At 38.2% G+C, this 17,672-nt stretch overlaps 1 protein-coding gene across 8 annotated transcripts in view; it reads right to left on the bottom strand.

Moving 5' to 3' along the window:
• SLC41A2 (solute carrier family 41 member 2) overlaps positions 1–17,672 on the bottom strand; it is a 117,922-nt gene that overhangs the window by 19,584 nt on the left and 80,666 nt on the right. For all 8 annotated transcript variants that reach the window (XM_046011984.1, XM_046011983.1, XM_046011991.1 and 5 more), the window contains 3 exons: positions 16,488–16,567; positions 12,455–12,586; positions 10,635–10,783 (listed from right to left, as the gene is read on the bottom strand). In XM_046011984.1, the coding sequence (XP_045867940.1) occupies positions 10,635–10,783; positions 12,455–12,586; positions 16,488–16,567 (361 nt within the window). The remainder of the gene's footprint in view (positions 1–10,634; positions 10,784–12,454; positions 12,587–16,487; positions 16,568–17,672) is intronic.

Below are 17,672 nucleotides of genomic sequence, written 5' to 3'. Positions count from 1 at the left end.
GACAGTAATGGCACATGGATAACCTCATTTCATCCTTACAACCACCCACACGGGGGCTCCTGGGTGGCTCAGTGGGTTAAGCCTCTGCCTTTGGCTCCGGTCATGATCTCTGGGTCCTGGGATCGAGCCCCACATCGGGCTCTCTGTGGGGGAGCCTGCTTCCCCCACTTTCTCTCTGCCTGCCTGTCTGCCTACTTGTGGTCTTTCTCACTCTATCAAATAAATAAATAAAATCTTTAAAAAAAACAAAAACAAAAACCACCCACACGGTGGGTCTGTTCTTAGTCGATTTTTACAGATGAGAAAACACAATCCCTGAGAGGTCACCTTGCTGAAGCGGACACAGGCGTAAGCGGTAGAAACCAGAGCTCAGAACCTTACATACTATAAACTCTACCGCATCAGATGATTGTGTCAGATCCCTCAAGTTTGTTGCCAGTGGAGCTAATTTTGAAAATCATCATTTTCTAAAACCCAATAAGCTCTTCAGTCTAGTCTTCAAGTTCCTTCATGATCTTGCCACAATCTGTAATTTGCAACCTCATTTTCTGGAAATTTTCTTACTCTTTTCTGTAAATACCCCGAGTTTGCTACTTCCTTTTGCTGAAATGGTATTTTCTAGGGATCTACAAAACACAATTTTATCCATTCTACATCTTCCTCCCCGCATCGGAAAAAACTTTCCCACTACTGAAATTCCATAGCACTTTGTCCTTCTCTCAGGATGCTCAGGACATATCTGTGTTCTTGACTGGATTCCTACTTGACTTCAAAAGACATAGATTCTGTGTAAACTCTGCGGAATGAATGCCCTTCTGAGACAAAATGACTGGCTGCAAGAAATAAGAAGTTCTAATGAAACCAGAGAAAAAAAGACACTTTAAGTCTTCAGAAATTGCCATCCTAAGAACTATAACCCTCTAAGAGCACAGCAAAGTGTCAGACTTATTCTTGTAAAACACAGTGGTTAGGAGAGTAGACTCTAGACCCCATCTTGCTGTGTGGACTTGGACAAATCACTCAACTTCTCTCTATGTCAACTGCCTCACCTGAGAATGGGAATAACATAACTTAGCTCATGGAATTGTGGTGAGTACTCAGTGAGTTCATATACGTAAAGTATATGTGAATGACTCATAATAATAATAATAAATGTAATATAAATATTTGCTTTCACTGTTTCTGAAACTTTGATATATATTGGCTGAGATGACCAAACTTCAAGAAGGGGAAAGGAACTGTCAGAGATGGAAGACATTCAGAATGAACAACTTAGATGATAAGACCGTTACTCTTTTTCTCTCACAAGGTTAAGAGCAGAAGTGACTGAACATTATAATATGACTCAAATTATGGCATAAAGAGCTGAACACAGACCTCAGGGTAAAAACAGATCCATTACAAATTAGCTGTTTGAAAAACAAAATTAGCTATTTGGACATGGAATATAATTTTGCAGGAAAACATGTTCTGTATTGCCTGGGTTTCTGGCCAAGCCATAAAAAGCCACTTTAACTTAGTATTGCTTTAGTAGAAATCATCAATTCTCATATTAATAGAAGTTGCGGTTACCAGCTCATTTTAATAGTAGCATATATATTCCTCAGTGTGTACAACAATGCTTTGTAACAAATCATCTTTAGTGTAGAAGTAGGAATTCACAAAATCAAACATCATGAATGCAGGAGGGGATCTGAGTGATAGCTAGGGTCATTGTGCTTCCTCATTTGCCCAGGGTAGTGATGGTCTATGACGGTCATTCTGATTATCAACAGCTCCCTTTCACTCTCAAAAGTGTCCTGGTTTGGACTAAAACGATACGGTCACCTTAGTGTTACAATCTGCACTCTCAATGTTACAAGTGAGGGGTCTAAGCCACGTAGCAAAAAAGATTTTATTTAGGGTGCCTGGGTGGCTCAGTGGTTTAAGCCGCTGCCTTCGGCTCAGGTCATGATCTCAGGGTCCTGGGATCGAGTCCCACATTGGGCTCTCTGCTCGGCAGGGAGCCTGCTTCCCTTCCTCTCTCTGCCTCTCTGCCTACTTATGATCTCTCTCTGTCAAATAAATAAAAATAAATAAAATCTTTAAAAAAAAAGATTTTATTTATTTGACAGAGAGAGAGATCACATGTAGGCAGAGAGGCAGGCAGAGGGAGAGGGGTAAGCAGGCCCCCTGCTGAGCAGAGCTCCCCACGCGGGGCTCAATCCCAGGACCCTGGGATCATGACCTGAGCTGAAGGCGAGGCTTTAACCCCTTGAGCCACCCAGGGGCCCTGAAAGGGAACGATCTAAAGCTGAGGGTCCCCATCAGAAGATCAAGAAAAGAGAGCTGCAGTAAAGAAGAGGGGCCAAAAGGAAGGTGAATGGTGAGAAGCTTTTTAAAAAAAAGTTCTCAGGGCATTGAATCACCAGCTCCAATAAGGAGAAGGAAGAAATGAGGGCTCTGACAATAATGATGACAGACTGCGGCCACTGCCGTTATTGGAAACTTACTACGTCTCGGGAATTCCACCGAGTAATTTATACACATTAGCTTAGCCCTCATTACTATCCTCTGAGTTGGGGGGAAAAAATAAGGCCAGGGAGGTTACAAAACTATATTAAAGTCACAAAATAAGTAGCAGAGCAGAAATTCCCACTCATGTCTGACTCAAAGGAGCTCTGATCTTTTTTTTTTTTAATTTATTTTTATTTTTATTAAAGATTTTTTTAATTTATTTTATTTATTTTATTTTATTTATTTGACAGACAGAGATCACAAGTAGGCAGAGAAGCAGGCAGAGAGAGAGAAGGAAGCAGGCTCCCTGCTGAGCAGAGAGCCCAATGCAGGGCTGATCCCAGGACCCTGGGATCATGACCTGAGCTGAAGGCAGAGACTTTAACCCACTGAGCCACCCAGGTGCCCCAGGAGCTCTGATCTTTTTCCAATATTCTGCATATTGGGATCTTATCTCCTCTCTTCTTTCCTTTGTCCTTATGTCACATTTGTGATTACAAGTAGCCTGGCTTAAAATATTTTTCTTCTGTGGGAAGATTAATTTTATGTCTCTATTCATAGTTAAAATGGTACTAAATCATGTGAACGTGACTTCAGAACTAAGACGTGGTCAGTATTTCTTTTTGTAAGTGTATACACTATATTTCTGCCCTAAGCGTGTTCTGCTAGATAAGAAATGGAAGATGTTTGCTCTTAATTTATACCATTTGTGTTGTGGCTGTGGTCATATAACAAACACAGGTTTCAAAATGACCATGAACTGTCATTTGTAAGACAGAAAGCCTTATCAGGAAATTCATTAGTTGATATCCTAATTGTACATTTTATTATGAGGGGCATACGTTTGCTCATTTAAGGCAGGCTTGAGATTTGCTAAGAACAATTATTCTGAGAATATGAACCTGTGCAATTTGCACATAAGTATAAAATTCAAAGCCAATTACTATCTATTGAAAGGCAGTAACAAAAACTAAGGAGAGTCCTGTTTTTAAAATCACATTAAAATCGGCGCAGGTCATGATCAAAGAGTCCTGGGATGGAGCCCTGCATCGGGCTCTCTGCTCAGCAGGGAGCCTGCTTCCCCCACCCCCCCACCCCCGCCGGCCTCTTTGCCTACTTAATGAAAAAAAATAAAACTATAAAGTATAAGAATTAACTATCTTGCTAAGAACAATTTCATCTTTATGGCTATTACTGAAGTTCTCATCAACTATAATATACACTCTGATCCTCCCCTTAAAAAAAAAAAATCTACTAAAGCACTTTTAAAGAATGAAAGCCAGGCATTGGCAAAAAAAAAAAAAAAAAAAGTCCAATTCTGAAGTTACAGAGGAAGAGTCTATTGTCATAGGGAGGGAAGTCTCAGGCTCTTCTTTGTTTCACACATTAAGTCCAATCTCCCACAACCGAGAAGACACTGTATAGGCCAGAACAATTTCTTCTATTTCTTTTGTATAGTAACTAGCACAGAGCTTGGAAGACTATGATGGATTTGCTAAAATCGTGGATGTGCAATTCTCAATTTTATATATTGAGAACTTATTGTCATTATACCATTTAATGGAAATATTTTGTCTCTCCTACATGAAACAGCAGATACAGCCAGAAGCAAAGATTTTCCTTTTTTTTTTTTTTTTTTAAAGATTTTTTTTTTTATTTATTTATTTGACAGAAAGAGATCACAAGTAGGCAGAGAGGCAGGCAGAGAGAGAATGAGAGGGAAGCAGGCTCCTCGTGGAGCAGAGAGCCCGATGCGGGACTCGATCCCAGGACCCTGAGATCATGACCTGAGCCGAAGGCAGCGGCTTAAACCACTGAGCCACCCAGGCGCCCAGAAGCAAAGATTTTCTACAACCAAATTTAACAATGAATTTTTCATGGAATTTGGTGCTGCTGGAATTTTAGTAGTGTTCTTAATAACCTAATTTTCTGCAAGAAACAATCTGCCTAAAATAGGGAATTAAAAATTTCATTTAGAAATGGTTCTGATTCATAGTTTACCAATTATATTAGCAAGCACTTGGTTGGGATTCAATAGGCATCCAGAACTAGGAAAGTCTCTTTTTTTTCCATTAAAATATTTTATAGCAAAAAAGTGTTAATGTACTCTATATGTGCTTATCTTTTTGCCTCTTGTAAGGTATGTCATCCAAGCTTTATGCTTTTGCCTTTTCAAAGACAAAGGAAACACTGTTAGGATTTCAAAACACAAAGGGAAACTAGTAGAGACTCTAAATTAAATAGGGAAACAAGCCACAATGTACTCTGCTCCTTCTTTGCTAGAGAAATTGCCAGTCTGCTTATTTGATTGATAGCTACTTTTGTACCTTCTCGGGTTTATTATGCTGTCAAAATACTACATCCTTGAAAAAGACTATAGAGAATAGGGCAAAAAATGAATGAGAGACAGAAAACCTTGAAGAAGATATTAGGATTCCCTTCGGTGGATCTTAGAAGGAAGGCCAACTAGATTCATCACAACCTGGAATTCCGTATTATACTTTTGATTTCACAAATTAACAAGCTTTGCCCAGTTAATGAAGCATCTGAATCAGTAAGATGTGAAGGCAGAGGAAATCACTGCTTAGAAGAGAAAGACCCCAATCATCTCTAAGTTTTTGGAAGAAAGTACATCCTGGGTCTGTAAAATCAAAGTTGTGGGTTCAATGGGCTAATGTGACACAGATGAAAAAGAATATGTTCCAAAGCCAGCAACTATACCCTAGGCCATGGCTAGCAGACTCATAAATGTTGGCTGATGGCACAAACGCTATCATGAGTAGCCCAGGATGGTTAGCTTGGTGCCAACTCACCCTTACTACTGACCAAAAAAATAACTCAAAATGCAATATGGCCAGGGGTGTTCCAAATACAAACGGCTTTCACACATTACTCTGGCCCTGACATATTCCAACTAATCCTGATTGCCCTTGGGCCCTAGGCAAGAACAGAAGCAAACACACAATACATCACAGCTACTGACTGTGGCTTGGTGGCCCTCCTGCACATAACAAAAACACATTTGTTAGGTTCCTTCTAATTGCAAGACACATCATAAATTCTTAAACGATGTAATTTGTGACATGTATGTGGATTTTAAAACTTAAAGATTAGTTTCAGAAAATGTGGTTAGTGTGTGCCAAGGGCAAAATAAGATACAAGATACAAGATACTTGGGACCATTTCAAGTCCCAAACAATTTCAAATTCAAGTGGACTTTCTATATTTCACTTGATGTAAGAAATAGCTACAAGACCAAAATTAGACAGCAGACATGCTCTGAAATAACTCTTGTGTTAGAGGTGCCGGAGTGGCTCAGTGAGTTAAGCGTGGGAGATTCTGGCTCGGGTCATGATCTCAGGGTTGTAAGTTCAAGTCCTGCCTGGGGCTCCACACTGACTGTGGAGCCTGCTTCCGACTCTCTCTCCCTCTCTCTAAAACAAACAAACGAACCCAAAAATCCCCTCTTGTGTTAACATCTGAACTAAAACCTTAATTTTTAAAACTCATTAGGAAAAAGTTCAAACACACACAGAAGAGACCAGTACGAATTAACCCATACCATCCTCCTCTAACATCACTCTGTTTCACCAGTGATCAGTCATGACCAATACTGCTTTATCTGTAAAAGAAGAAAATTTCTGCAAGAAAATTCTGCAAGAAGAAAAATTTAGATTTTTCAGTTTTTCTGGCATATCTAGGGCTTAAAAACATTTGTAAACTTTTCTCCTCCCCCTCAGTGAAGGAGACATGGCTGGCAACCCCCAGCCCCTGCCCCCAGCCGCCCTGCCTTCTACGCACTTAGCCCGCTCAGCCTGCTACTCCACAAGGATGCTAAGACCTCCAGTGAGCCCTTGGCCAAGTCCCCAAAACACAACTGTGATCCCAAGCTCCAGCAAGAAATGGCCCTCAAGCCAAAAAGAAAAAGGAGATATAGTCATTCAGTTCAACAAACAATAACTGAGCACTAGGGATAAGACAAGGTAAAATGAGTAAAAATATTCAAGATCCCTTCTCTAGGACGGGTGAGAACACATAAATAGATAATGTTGATAAAATGTGGAAATGCTAGAATAATAATATTCACAGGATACTATGGGAACAGAATAAGGGCACTCAGACAAAATTAGGTATTCAAACCAACAAGGCTTCCAGGAAGAGATGATACCTGAGTAAATGCAAAAATATCACAAATGATTGTTACTATGTCATTATAATAAGTCCAATAAGAAGTTTCTTTCAAACAGATTTCCTTCATTTAGTTGGTTGGGGAATTGGGTGCTGGGGGGTTGGGAGGGGAACTCATCAAAGAATATTAGGAAGAAAGCAAAACACCAAGAATTCAAAACAACCACTATATAATGTCTTCTGGGGGATACCATAGGGAAAACGGCTTGGTCTCTAGTCCCAAGGAGACAGAAATCCAAGTGGGAAGAAATTAAACATGTATCAGAAAACCTTATTATAGAATATTCCATCAAAATATAGTTTAGGGATGGGAAGAATAGACTAAAATATTTGAGTAAGAGCTGGGACTTAAACCAACCTTTTGAATATAAATTTACCCCAGATTAGAAAGGGAAGCTAATCAAGTAAGTAATAATAAAACGAATCTGAAGTGGTCAAGGAGGCTTTGTCCTTAAAATGTATTCCTTCATTCTGTCCATCTCTGAATGAGTGAAGCAGGCAGGGGAAGGTCTTTTATTCAGACCTTAGTTTCTAAAGAGGTGTGGATACACGTGTGTTTACATGTGTGTCATGGATGTTAGTGTTGGAACATGATGGTTTGATTTGAGCATTTGCAATCTGACTCAGATATTCCATTGGAATAATACACAATGTCAAGTGCATGCAAAGGTCTACTCTGGCACATATCTGATTCTTGGGGAGAAAGTAAAAACTAAAATCCGTAAAAATGAAAGCTGTAAAAGATACATAAGAAAATTCAATCAACACTATGAGATTAAAAAAATATTCTCCGATTGTCATCAGAGATCAATGCCTCCCCACTTCTGATTCTCCTTTCAGTAGCAATGACAGCATCAGCTAACACTTAAATAGCATCTACTATGTGGCAATCTTTATATAATTGACTCATTTAATCTTCAAAATGAGTTATGAGGTAGATTCTCTTATCAGGAGGTAACGGAGATACAGAGAGATTAATATTATTCTTTCCACACCTCCAGTTTTTTGACCTTTACTTGTCAGAATTTAAGTCAGAGGTTAAAAAAAAAAAAAAAAGACCTGTAGGATTTCTCTGAGTACAGGCTGAAGTCTAATATTTTTGTAAGTTCAGAAAAATTACTTATACCCTTCAGTGACTCAAGTGAAATGATGTGTGACAGTGTGTTGGCACAGAGCCATAAACACAAATGTAAAATCAATCCATGAGGCTAAGAGATAGTGTTGCAAATAGAAACATGCTCTAAAAATGGCATGTTTATCAACAGACCAAAGAACAATCTCTGGGTATTTCCCATGGGACTGAAGAATGCATCTTCTTCATAATACTTACACAGAGATAAATGACCGTATCATATACAGCAATAAAGGAAGCCAGGGGTAAAAAAGCATTTGAAATAACTTTTGTCCCTCCTGAGCAGTAGAAAAATATTACTCCCTAGGTAGAGTTCGTTGTTTTTTCTTCCAAGCTCTGAAAGTACCTTATATGTAGCTCTCCCCAGCATGTGTATATTACATTATAACATAATTATGTGTTCATGCAGTATCTTCCCTCCAGACTATGAGTCCTGCAGGAGAGGGTCTCAATATTCATCCTGGGATTTAAAACCCATCTCTGCATCTAGCAATGAAGGCTTATTGGATGAATAATTGAGTGATTTGATAGGTGACTTTTAATAAACTCCCAGGCACTACAAAGTGTTACAGGAAAGTTTAAAATATCAATGAAGGGGCGCCTGGGTGGCTCAGTGGGTTAAAGCCTCCGCCTTTGGCTCAGGTCATGATCTCAGGATCCTGGGATCGAGCCCCGCATTGGGCTCTCTGCTCAGCGGGGAGCCTGCTTCCCCCCTCCCTCTCTGCCTGTCAAATAAATAAAAACTCTTTAATATATCAATGAAGTTGTGTTTGCTATTTTAAGAGTATATTCCAGTCTCTTTTGCCTGGCATTTAAGACCTTTCTACATGGCCCTAATCTACCTTCTTAACCTTCTCTCATCTATTCCCTCCTCCCAGTTATATACTGAGTATGAATTACTTTCTCTTTCTGAACCAAGCTCTGTACTTTCTTATCTCTGTGCTTTAACTCTGTAATCTCCCTAGGAAAAAATACCTGAGCCTACTTATTTAACACTGTGTTAATATGTTTACTATAAAACAATCATAAAAATAGAAGAAAACAGACATTTAAAACAAATGAGGAAAAAATACCTAAATAGATGTTTTAATTTTTTTCTTCCTGTACACAGTGGATTGCTTTGGACATACTTTACTCTGAGAAATCATTGATTTACATGAAAAGAACAAATCTCGTAGAGTTTTTGTGAGATTTAAGTGAACCAACACATTTAATGCTTGGCACGAAGGCCAGATTTAAATGTTAACTCCTCAAAGAATTATTTGAATGCATCTCTTCCGAGGTTGGGATTTCTCGCTGTAGGAGGCGCTAATCTTGTAGAGTTTAGCAAGAGGCTAAGAAGCCAAAATAAAGTGGAAACTTGGAAAGGTTGGGTTTATGGAATATGATGCAAAAGAAAAATAAAATTATTAACCCCAAGAAAAATACAGTACCCAAAAAGGAAATATAATCACACTATACTATCTGGCTCTACAGTACATGATGTTTATATAGGACTAATTATACAAACACTGGCTCCTAATTTAACCAAAAGTTGTGATATAACTAAATGGAAAAAATGGGGTATTGACACAGCCCCTCAAATCTTCAGTTTTTATTAGCAAAAGGCTAAAGTTTAGGCATGTTATTTTAAAACCTGGAGATATATATCAGAAGAAACAGCTAAAATATTCCAGAGATGATCTCTAAGGAATGTGATTAGGAAGGTAGAATACTTCAGCACTATTTAATTTTGAAATTTTGTGTAGGTATTATACCAGTTAGACTCTGAAAATAAAGTTAATTTTCTGGGGCGCCTGGGTGGCTCAGTGGTTAAAACCTCTGCCTTCGGCTCAGGTCATGATCCCAGGGTCCTGGGATAGAGCCCTGCGTCAGGTTCTCTGCTCGGCAGGGAGCCCACTTCCCTCTCTCTCTCTGCCTGCCTCTCTGCCTACTTGTGATCTCTGTCTGTCAAATAAACAAATAAAATCTTAAAAAAAAAAGAAAGTCAATTTTCTTAAATTTAAAAATTAATAGCCTCCCACCTAAAGATGGCAGGTTGAACGCGTATTTCCAACTCTACTCTCTCCAGAATCTCAGTGACACACCAGAGAAAAGATGTAAAAAGGCACAGAAATCTCCCAGAAAGAATAGAAAAAGATGAGAAATTTAATGCAAGAGTTTTAGGAATCATATAATAAGACTCCAGGGTGAAAGAAGGGAGAAAATGGGGAAAGAAAAAAATCAAAGAAATAATTCAAAAACCTTTCCTAGAACAGAAGAACACGAATTTTTTAGACCAAAAGGGTCAAACAATGTCCAACAAAACAGACAAAGTATATCCAAACCAGGGCACATCAACGTGAAGTTTGGTAACAAGAGGAAAAAAGGGATCTTGCAAGCTTCAAAAGAAGTTACATACAGCGAGATCAGCAGCTGTTATTCTTCTCAATGGTTAACAAAAGTTAAAAGGCAAATGAAGCAAAGCCTTGAAAGAAACAATTTTATATCCAGTCAACCTATTCATGTAAAAAACACTTTATGACATGCAAAGGCTTTCACGCCTTCTCGGGAATCTATGAAAAAAATGTGTTCACACGAAACAAGGGAACCAACCAAAAAGGTGGGTGGGGTTGTGGAATCCAGGAAATCCGAAGGTTCTGTTTATCAGATGATATTAAGTGTCATGAGTTTCTAGGTTTTAGGAAGATGAAATCCAAACAAGGCATACAGTTGCTTTTTGAAATGTTAAAATAGTTCATGTGCTCTTAGGTTTACACAGTTTTGCTTTTACAGCAGACTGAGGAGAAAAGAGATTGCAAGAGGCTTTAACTCTCACCTGTAGTACAGCAGCAAATAAGTACACCACTATGAAGATCACAGTTAAAGAAGTGTGGCCACTTTTCATCAAGTGAATAGTATAGAGGAAAATTAAATGTCCAGGTATCACGAGAAGCAGGAGAACCTGAGCAGACTTATTATTCACTCCTGTAGTAGAAAATGTAAAAGTTAAAACAAGATCCTATTGGGTTATTAATAGGTCAATGTTATTAAACTTTAAGGATTACTTTCATGTTACTATACTGTAGAGCATCACATAAAATTCTGTTGCTAACAATACATTTCAACCATTCACAGTTTACTTAATTCTTTGAAATTCTCATTATATGTTATATGCTAATTGAAGTTGATAAAAACTTGCTATGAAGAACACTGGTCAGACTTTAGTATCGATCATAATAATAGAGGGAAGACAAAAGAAAATACATAAAGTTCTTGAAGCCCAGAAATATTCTAATTTTACTTTTCCTTCAGAGTTCTTTCACTGATATTTCGTTGGGCGTTTCTGATCCTCATTCAGAGTGACTTGAAGGGGGCACCTGCACCCCAATGTTTATAGCAGCAATGTCCATCATAGCCAAACTATGGAAAGACCCCAGATGTCCACTGATGGACAGATGGATAAACAAGATGTTTATACACACACACACACACACACACACACACACAATGGAACATTATGCAGCCATCAAAAAGTGAAATCTTGTCGTTTACAATGATGTGGATGGAACTAGAAGCTATTATGCCACATGAAATAAGTCAATGAGAAAGACCATTATCATATGATTTCACTCACATGAGGAATTATGAAATAAAACAGAGGAGCACAGGGGAAGGGAGGGAAAAATAAAGCAAGACAAAAATCAGAGTGGGAGACAAACCATAAGAGACTCTTAATCATAGGAAACAAACTGAGGGTTACTGGAGGGGAGGGAGATGGGGCGAATGGGGTAACTGGATGATGGACGTTAAGGAGGGGACTTGATGTAATCAGCACTGGGTGTTATGTGCAACTGATGAAACAGTAAATTCTACCCCTGAAACTAATAATACACTATGTTTTAACCAAATTGAACTTAAATTTTTTTAAAAAGCCAATAATAACCTTTATTTTCATCAGAAAAGAAGTGAGAAGAATTGTGAAGTTTAATACTGCGGTCACAGTTCTTTGGTAGTCACTGACTGGGTGACACAGACAGGACACTACTCCGTGTTAGGGAGATTTCCCCTCTCCTCCTGTTTGTTTGGAATCAGATGCCTACATCCAGAAAAGCCAAAAGGATTAAATATAGGAAAGACAGTATATCTGTCTCTCTCAATCACCTAGCAAAGCTAGGTGTATAAGTTTCCTCCGTTTTTTAAATTTAATTTTATTTATTTATTTGACGGAAAGAGACACAGCACAGCGACAGAGAACACAAGCATAGGGAGTGGGATCCCCATGGAGCAGGCGGCCAGATACAGGGCATGATCCCAGGACCCTGGCATTATGACCTGAGCTGAAGGCAGACGCTTAATGACTGAGCCACCCAGGTGCCCCATGGTTTTTCCTTCTTGACCCATGAACAAGGCATCCCAGAGGAAAGGATGAAAAAGAAAAAGTATACAGAGTTCCCCAGCAACTGCAAAATTGATACAAATGACTTTCTTTCACTGAGATTTAATGAACACAATCTATTCTATTTAAAAGCTACTCGGGTCTCAGGAATAAAAAAGTCACATCAAATTGACAAAATATGTGCTCAGCCAACGTTGCCCGTCTCTACTCTCAGAGAATTATTCCTGATATAAAATATGTAAAAATCCAAAAGCACATACCTGGACCAAAAAAAGTTCTAAATGGGTAGTAACAACCTTTGGGTTCATCAGGCAGTTCTCCTGGAATGCTATGTAAATGGAGGTAGGTAGAAATCCTGCTAGCCTGAATGGCCACCAAATTACCACCAATACCTGAAACACAAGGACAAACAAAGCAGTTATCATCATATTTCAAACAACTTGCATAAATGTGACCAAAGCAAGGCTCTTCATGTTATAGTGTGGGCCAATAAAACAAACAAAAAAGAATCCTTCCAAAATGTTGACTCATCTAATGTTGAGCTAGGTATTCCAAAGACATAAAGTCATTGTTATGAAAGACTCATGCATTATTTTTTTAAATCTGACTCACTGACTGAAAGCAGACCAGACTAAATAATTTTTTTTTTTTTTAGTGACTATCGAGGCCAAGATATAGGTAGCGAGGAGTTTAATGCTTATCATCTTAATGAGAAGAAAAATAAGTTTGATTTTTTTCAAATAGGGAAGGCTTGAAATTTCTCTTCCCAGGTTACTAGAGAAATTAGTATCAGGGACTGAAATAAATACTCAAGAAAATCATCTTTCAAGCTCAATTATCCTCTCAAAACTTTACAGACCTGCCCTACAAGAAACATGAAAAGAATTTCTCTTGGCAAAAGGAACATAAAACCAGATGGAAATCTGGAACTACACAAAGGAAAGAAGAGTGCTAGAAATGTAAAATAAATCAGAAAATTAAAAGGATATCATTTTCTCATTTTTAATCTCTTTAAAAAATAACCGGCCATTTAAAGCAAAAATAATGACGATGTATATAGGGCTTACAACAAAGTAAAATCTATGACAAAAAGAGCACATAAGAAAGAGAAAAGAAAATCCAAGTATACTGATGTAAGGTCCTTACCCTTTCTGTAAATGGGCTCAATTATTATTTGAAAGTACACTGTGATAAAGATATTTATAAGCCCTAGATCAGTAGCTCCCAAAGAACAGTCAGGGGTCTGAAGGAAGGTTAGTTCTAGAAATCCTAACCCCTTGCTAGCAGAGGTCCCAGAAGGAGAGCTTCACAGTACATATTAGCATGATAAAGGCTTCAAGAAACCCTGTAGTAAAGAAATCTATTTGACCTAATGCTTCCCAAACTTAATTGGCCACAAAACTTACTTCTCAAGGTATACTATTAATCTCACAAAACTAGTATTCTTATGAAATCTATTTCAGAAAATGCTACTACTTCTGTGAGACGTTAGTGTTAGAAGATATCCTCATCAAAATATCAACACTGATATGCCTTACTTGAAACAAAGTGTGTATTTTTGTAACCCATAAAACAGATAAATTAGCACTTATTGCGAGGGGGCAGGGGAAGCACAGGCTTTGGAATCAAGCAGGTCTGGGTTTAAATGCTGACTTACCACTTACTAGATGTGAGATGTTGGACACATTACTCTGTTATGGTGAGGATGAAATGATGTAACATGCATAAAAGACCTGCATGTTATCTGGCACACAGTAGGTACTCACTCACTAGTTAGCAAGCGATGATGGTGGTGATGGTGTGTTAATTAGGGGCCCTTTAAATCACACATCTTCTAGCACATTTAATATGAAATTCGATTCTCCAATGTTCTGTCTTTTTTGAGGGCCATGGAATGAATCTTCTCTATCAATGTTTCTAACCAGTGGAATTTAACATAAAGTGAGCTCATTGTGAGATCCAACTAAGAGATCCACTTACTGAGATACAAAAAAGATTTTACTACCACGAATACCACGGCTTCCAAGAACAGCACTCCAGGGAGGCTCAAGAATCGTTTCTTACATAAGGTGAAATAACAGGAGCACTGATTCAAACCTTCCTAATGATGAGGTTGTTATAATTCAAAATTTTCTCTGAAATGTTGGACAATATAGCTCTAACAGTATTGGTGGTAGTATTTATGCTAGGGACTTCATTAACTAAGATTCACAGAAGAGGATTTGAGCAAGTGGACGAAAAGCAGTAATCATTCCAGGCAATGAAAATTAGGTCTTTGTAGGACCATGAAATAGGAATCTGGTTAGAAAGATAAAGGAAAAAGTTGTATATATCCAAAAGCAGATAGGGGGCTTTGAAAGCGAAACAGAAGAATTCAAACTTGATTTGACAGGCAGGAGGAAGCCACTCGTAAGTTCATCATCTTTTTTTTTTTTTTTTAGATTTTATTTATTTATTTTTTTAATTTTTTAAAATTAAAAAAATTTTTTTTAATAAACATATAATGTATTTTTATCCCCAGGGGTACAGGTCTGTGAATCGCCAGGTTTACACACTTCACAGCAAGGATTTTATTTATTTGACAGAGAGAGATCACAAGTAGGCAGAGAGGCAGGCAGAGAGAGAGAGAGGAGGAAGCAGGCTCCCCGCCGAGCAGAAAACCCAATGCAATGCGGGGCTCAATCCCAGGACCCTGAGATCATGACCTGAGCCGAAGGCAGAGGCTTTAACCCACTGAGCCACCCAGGTGCTCCTAAGTACATCATCTTAAGATTGAAGTAATAAAAACAATGTTTAAGAAAGACCAGCCTGCTAGTGACAGTTAATTGGCACTGAGTAGGGAGTGGGTCACGAAAGCTACTTTATGACTTCGGTGATGGCTGAAGTAAGACATCAGCAGACTACAGTGCTGAGACATTCTTACACAAATAAGTGAACAAGTGAATTATGCTAATGGGCAAATCAATGAGATGTGGTCATTGTCTATTCAAAGAGGGTGAAGGGCTGCGTTGATGGTTCCGTGATTTTAAGGGTGGATGATGGGGGGGGTGGGTAGGGGCACTAGGAAAATTGGAAAGGGGATCTAGAGGGGAAATTTCTTCATGGACATTTTACAGCTATGCAAAAATGTAAATGTTCAAGTGAAATTTTAGGTATGAAGTTAGATTTTGGGGAACTTGCCTTCATATAACATTTTATTACACATAAAAATACGAAAGCAATTTATATTAAATGTGTAGCATATCCTGTGACATGTCTTCCCTCAGGGAGAATTACTTTTTAAATTATACTGGCATAAACTGTACTAAAATCCGATATAATGGACATCTAGGTTCTTTCCATAGTTTGGCTAAGGAAATAGTGAAATAAGTCCATCGGAGAAAGACAACTATCATATGATCTCCCTGATATGAGGACATGGAGAAGCAACATGGGGGGGTTGGGGGGTAGGAGAAGAATAAATGAAACAAGATGGGATTGGGAGAGAGACAAACCATAAGTGACTCTTAATCTCACAAAACAAACTGGGGGTTGCTGGGGGAGGGGGGTTGGGAGAGGGGGTGGGGTTATGGACACTGGGGAGGGTATGTGCTATGGAGAGTGCTGTGAAGTGTGTAAACCTAGCGATTCACAGACCTGTACCCCTGGGGATAAAAATACATTATATGTTTATAAAGAAATAAGAAATAAATAAAAAAATTTTAAAAAATCCAACATAATGACAGCCAGCCCAAAAGTCAGTAAGACTAGATTAATATTATCTTACTAAATGGAACTCATACCCAAAAGCCCTGTGAATCTAAGTATTATAATTCCCATTTTATAGGTAAGAAAGAAATATAAGGCAGATCTTAAAGGGAGCCACAGAGGAGTGATAGATCTTAATAAATCGAATTGACTTAAGCAATGCTTAAACCTAGCTAACGCTAATTGATGCACAAAAATCGACAGGAGCAGTAGCAAAACATGAAACAGCAGATAAACCCAAAGTCAATGATAATGCAGAACTGAAATATCCTATTTCACCACACTAATCTTAAAAATCAAGTATGCTCGACTCTCAAACCAATGTCAAGTAGTAAGAGTAAGAAACAGCTCTTTTCAAAAATAGGTTGTGCATACTGAGAACAGGAGAATGTCATTTCCACCATGAACACCAACCTAGGGGTGGGGGGAGAATGGAAGGGAGGGGGAGATACACCTCTTAAACTGTGAACCCTAAAATTCCTGTTCCTAACGAAGAGTATAAATAACAATTTGACACCATTGTGAAACAGTATATCTAATTCTTACCATTAATAACTGGCGTGTAAACAACAATTCCAACCAAGTTTGGATCAGATACAGTTGTGTCCAGAATAAGGCCTCCAATGCTGGAAGATAGAAAATCGTGTAATTTAGGGAAAAGAAATAAGTGCACTAAATTTAAAGCTGCTCTTTACACACAAACACCTCGACTTTAAAAACAATTTTTAATTGTTTTTAAAAATTTTTAAATTTTAAAAAAAAAAAAAAATTTTTTAAATTTTTAAAAAATTGTTTTTTACATTTAAAAAGTAGAATAAAAAGGAAAAATAGTCCAAGTAAAATCAACGTCAAAAGTGAAACTTTGAAAATAAAACATAGAATAAGCTCTAGGCCTACATGTCAGGGCTCTCCTCCTGATCTCCAAGATACGTTCCTTAAAACAGGAAAAGAATATGCTTTAGATGCATTAAAATGTCTGGAAGGATATAGAAGAAATTATTAACAATGTCTATCTCTGGGTAGAGGGACTAACAGAAGACTGATGGTTATTTTATATCCTTCCGTATTTACCAATTTCTAAAAACCATGTGCATTTATTGCTGTTCCAATTTAAAAAATAGTTTGTTGTTATTATTTTTTTTTTAAAGTGAGCTCTACACCCAACGTGGGGCTTGAACTCACAACTTTGACCCTGAGATCAAGAATCTCATAGTCTATCAACTTGACCCAGGCAGGTGCCCCTAAAAAATGGTTTTTTAGAAGAGTATTTCTTTGGGTGCCTGGGTGGCTCAGTGGGTTAAGCCTCTGCCTTCAGCTCAGGTCATGATCTTAGGGTCCTGGGATTGAGTCCCGCATCGGGCTTTCTGCTCAGCAGAGAGTCTGCTTTCCCTCTCTCTCTGCCTGCCTCTCTGCCTACTTGTGATTTCTCTCTGTGTCAAATAAATAAAATATTTAAAAAAAAGAGTATTTCTCCGTATTTGAAATTAAAAAGGCATTAGAGGCATCATTTTTATTGTGTGAAAACTAGATAGGTGTAGCATCTTATCATTGGTAATGAGTTGTAGCCATAGAAATAATGAGTTGTAGCCATAGAAAGGGCTGGTTTTGAGTACAGATGTCTGGAAAAATAATCTATACAGGAGCAAGCCATGTACTCTGAAAGTCTCCATGGAGCTTGGAGATTTGTTAAGTTTCCATGACCGTTACCAATTGGTTAACTTCAGTTTCTTG

The sequence above is a fragment of the Meles meles genome, chromosome 7 (genome assembly GCF_922984935.1).
Source record: "Meles meles chromosome 7, mMelMel3.1 paternal haplotype, whole genome shotgun sequence".
In the NCBI taxonomy this organism is placed as follows: domain Eukaryota; kingdom Metazoa; phylum Chordata; class Mammalia; order Carnivora; family Mustelidae; genus Meles; species Meles meles.
The sequence above is the reverse complement of the archived record's forward strand: the minus strand, read 5'-3'. Positions and strand labels throughout refer to the sequence as shown.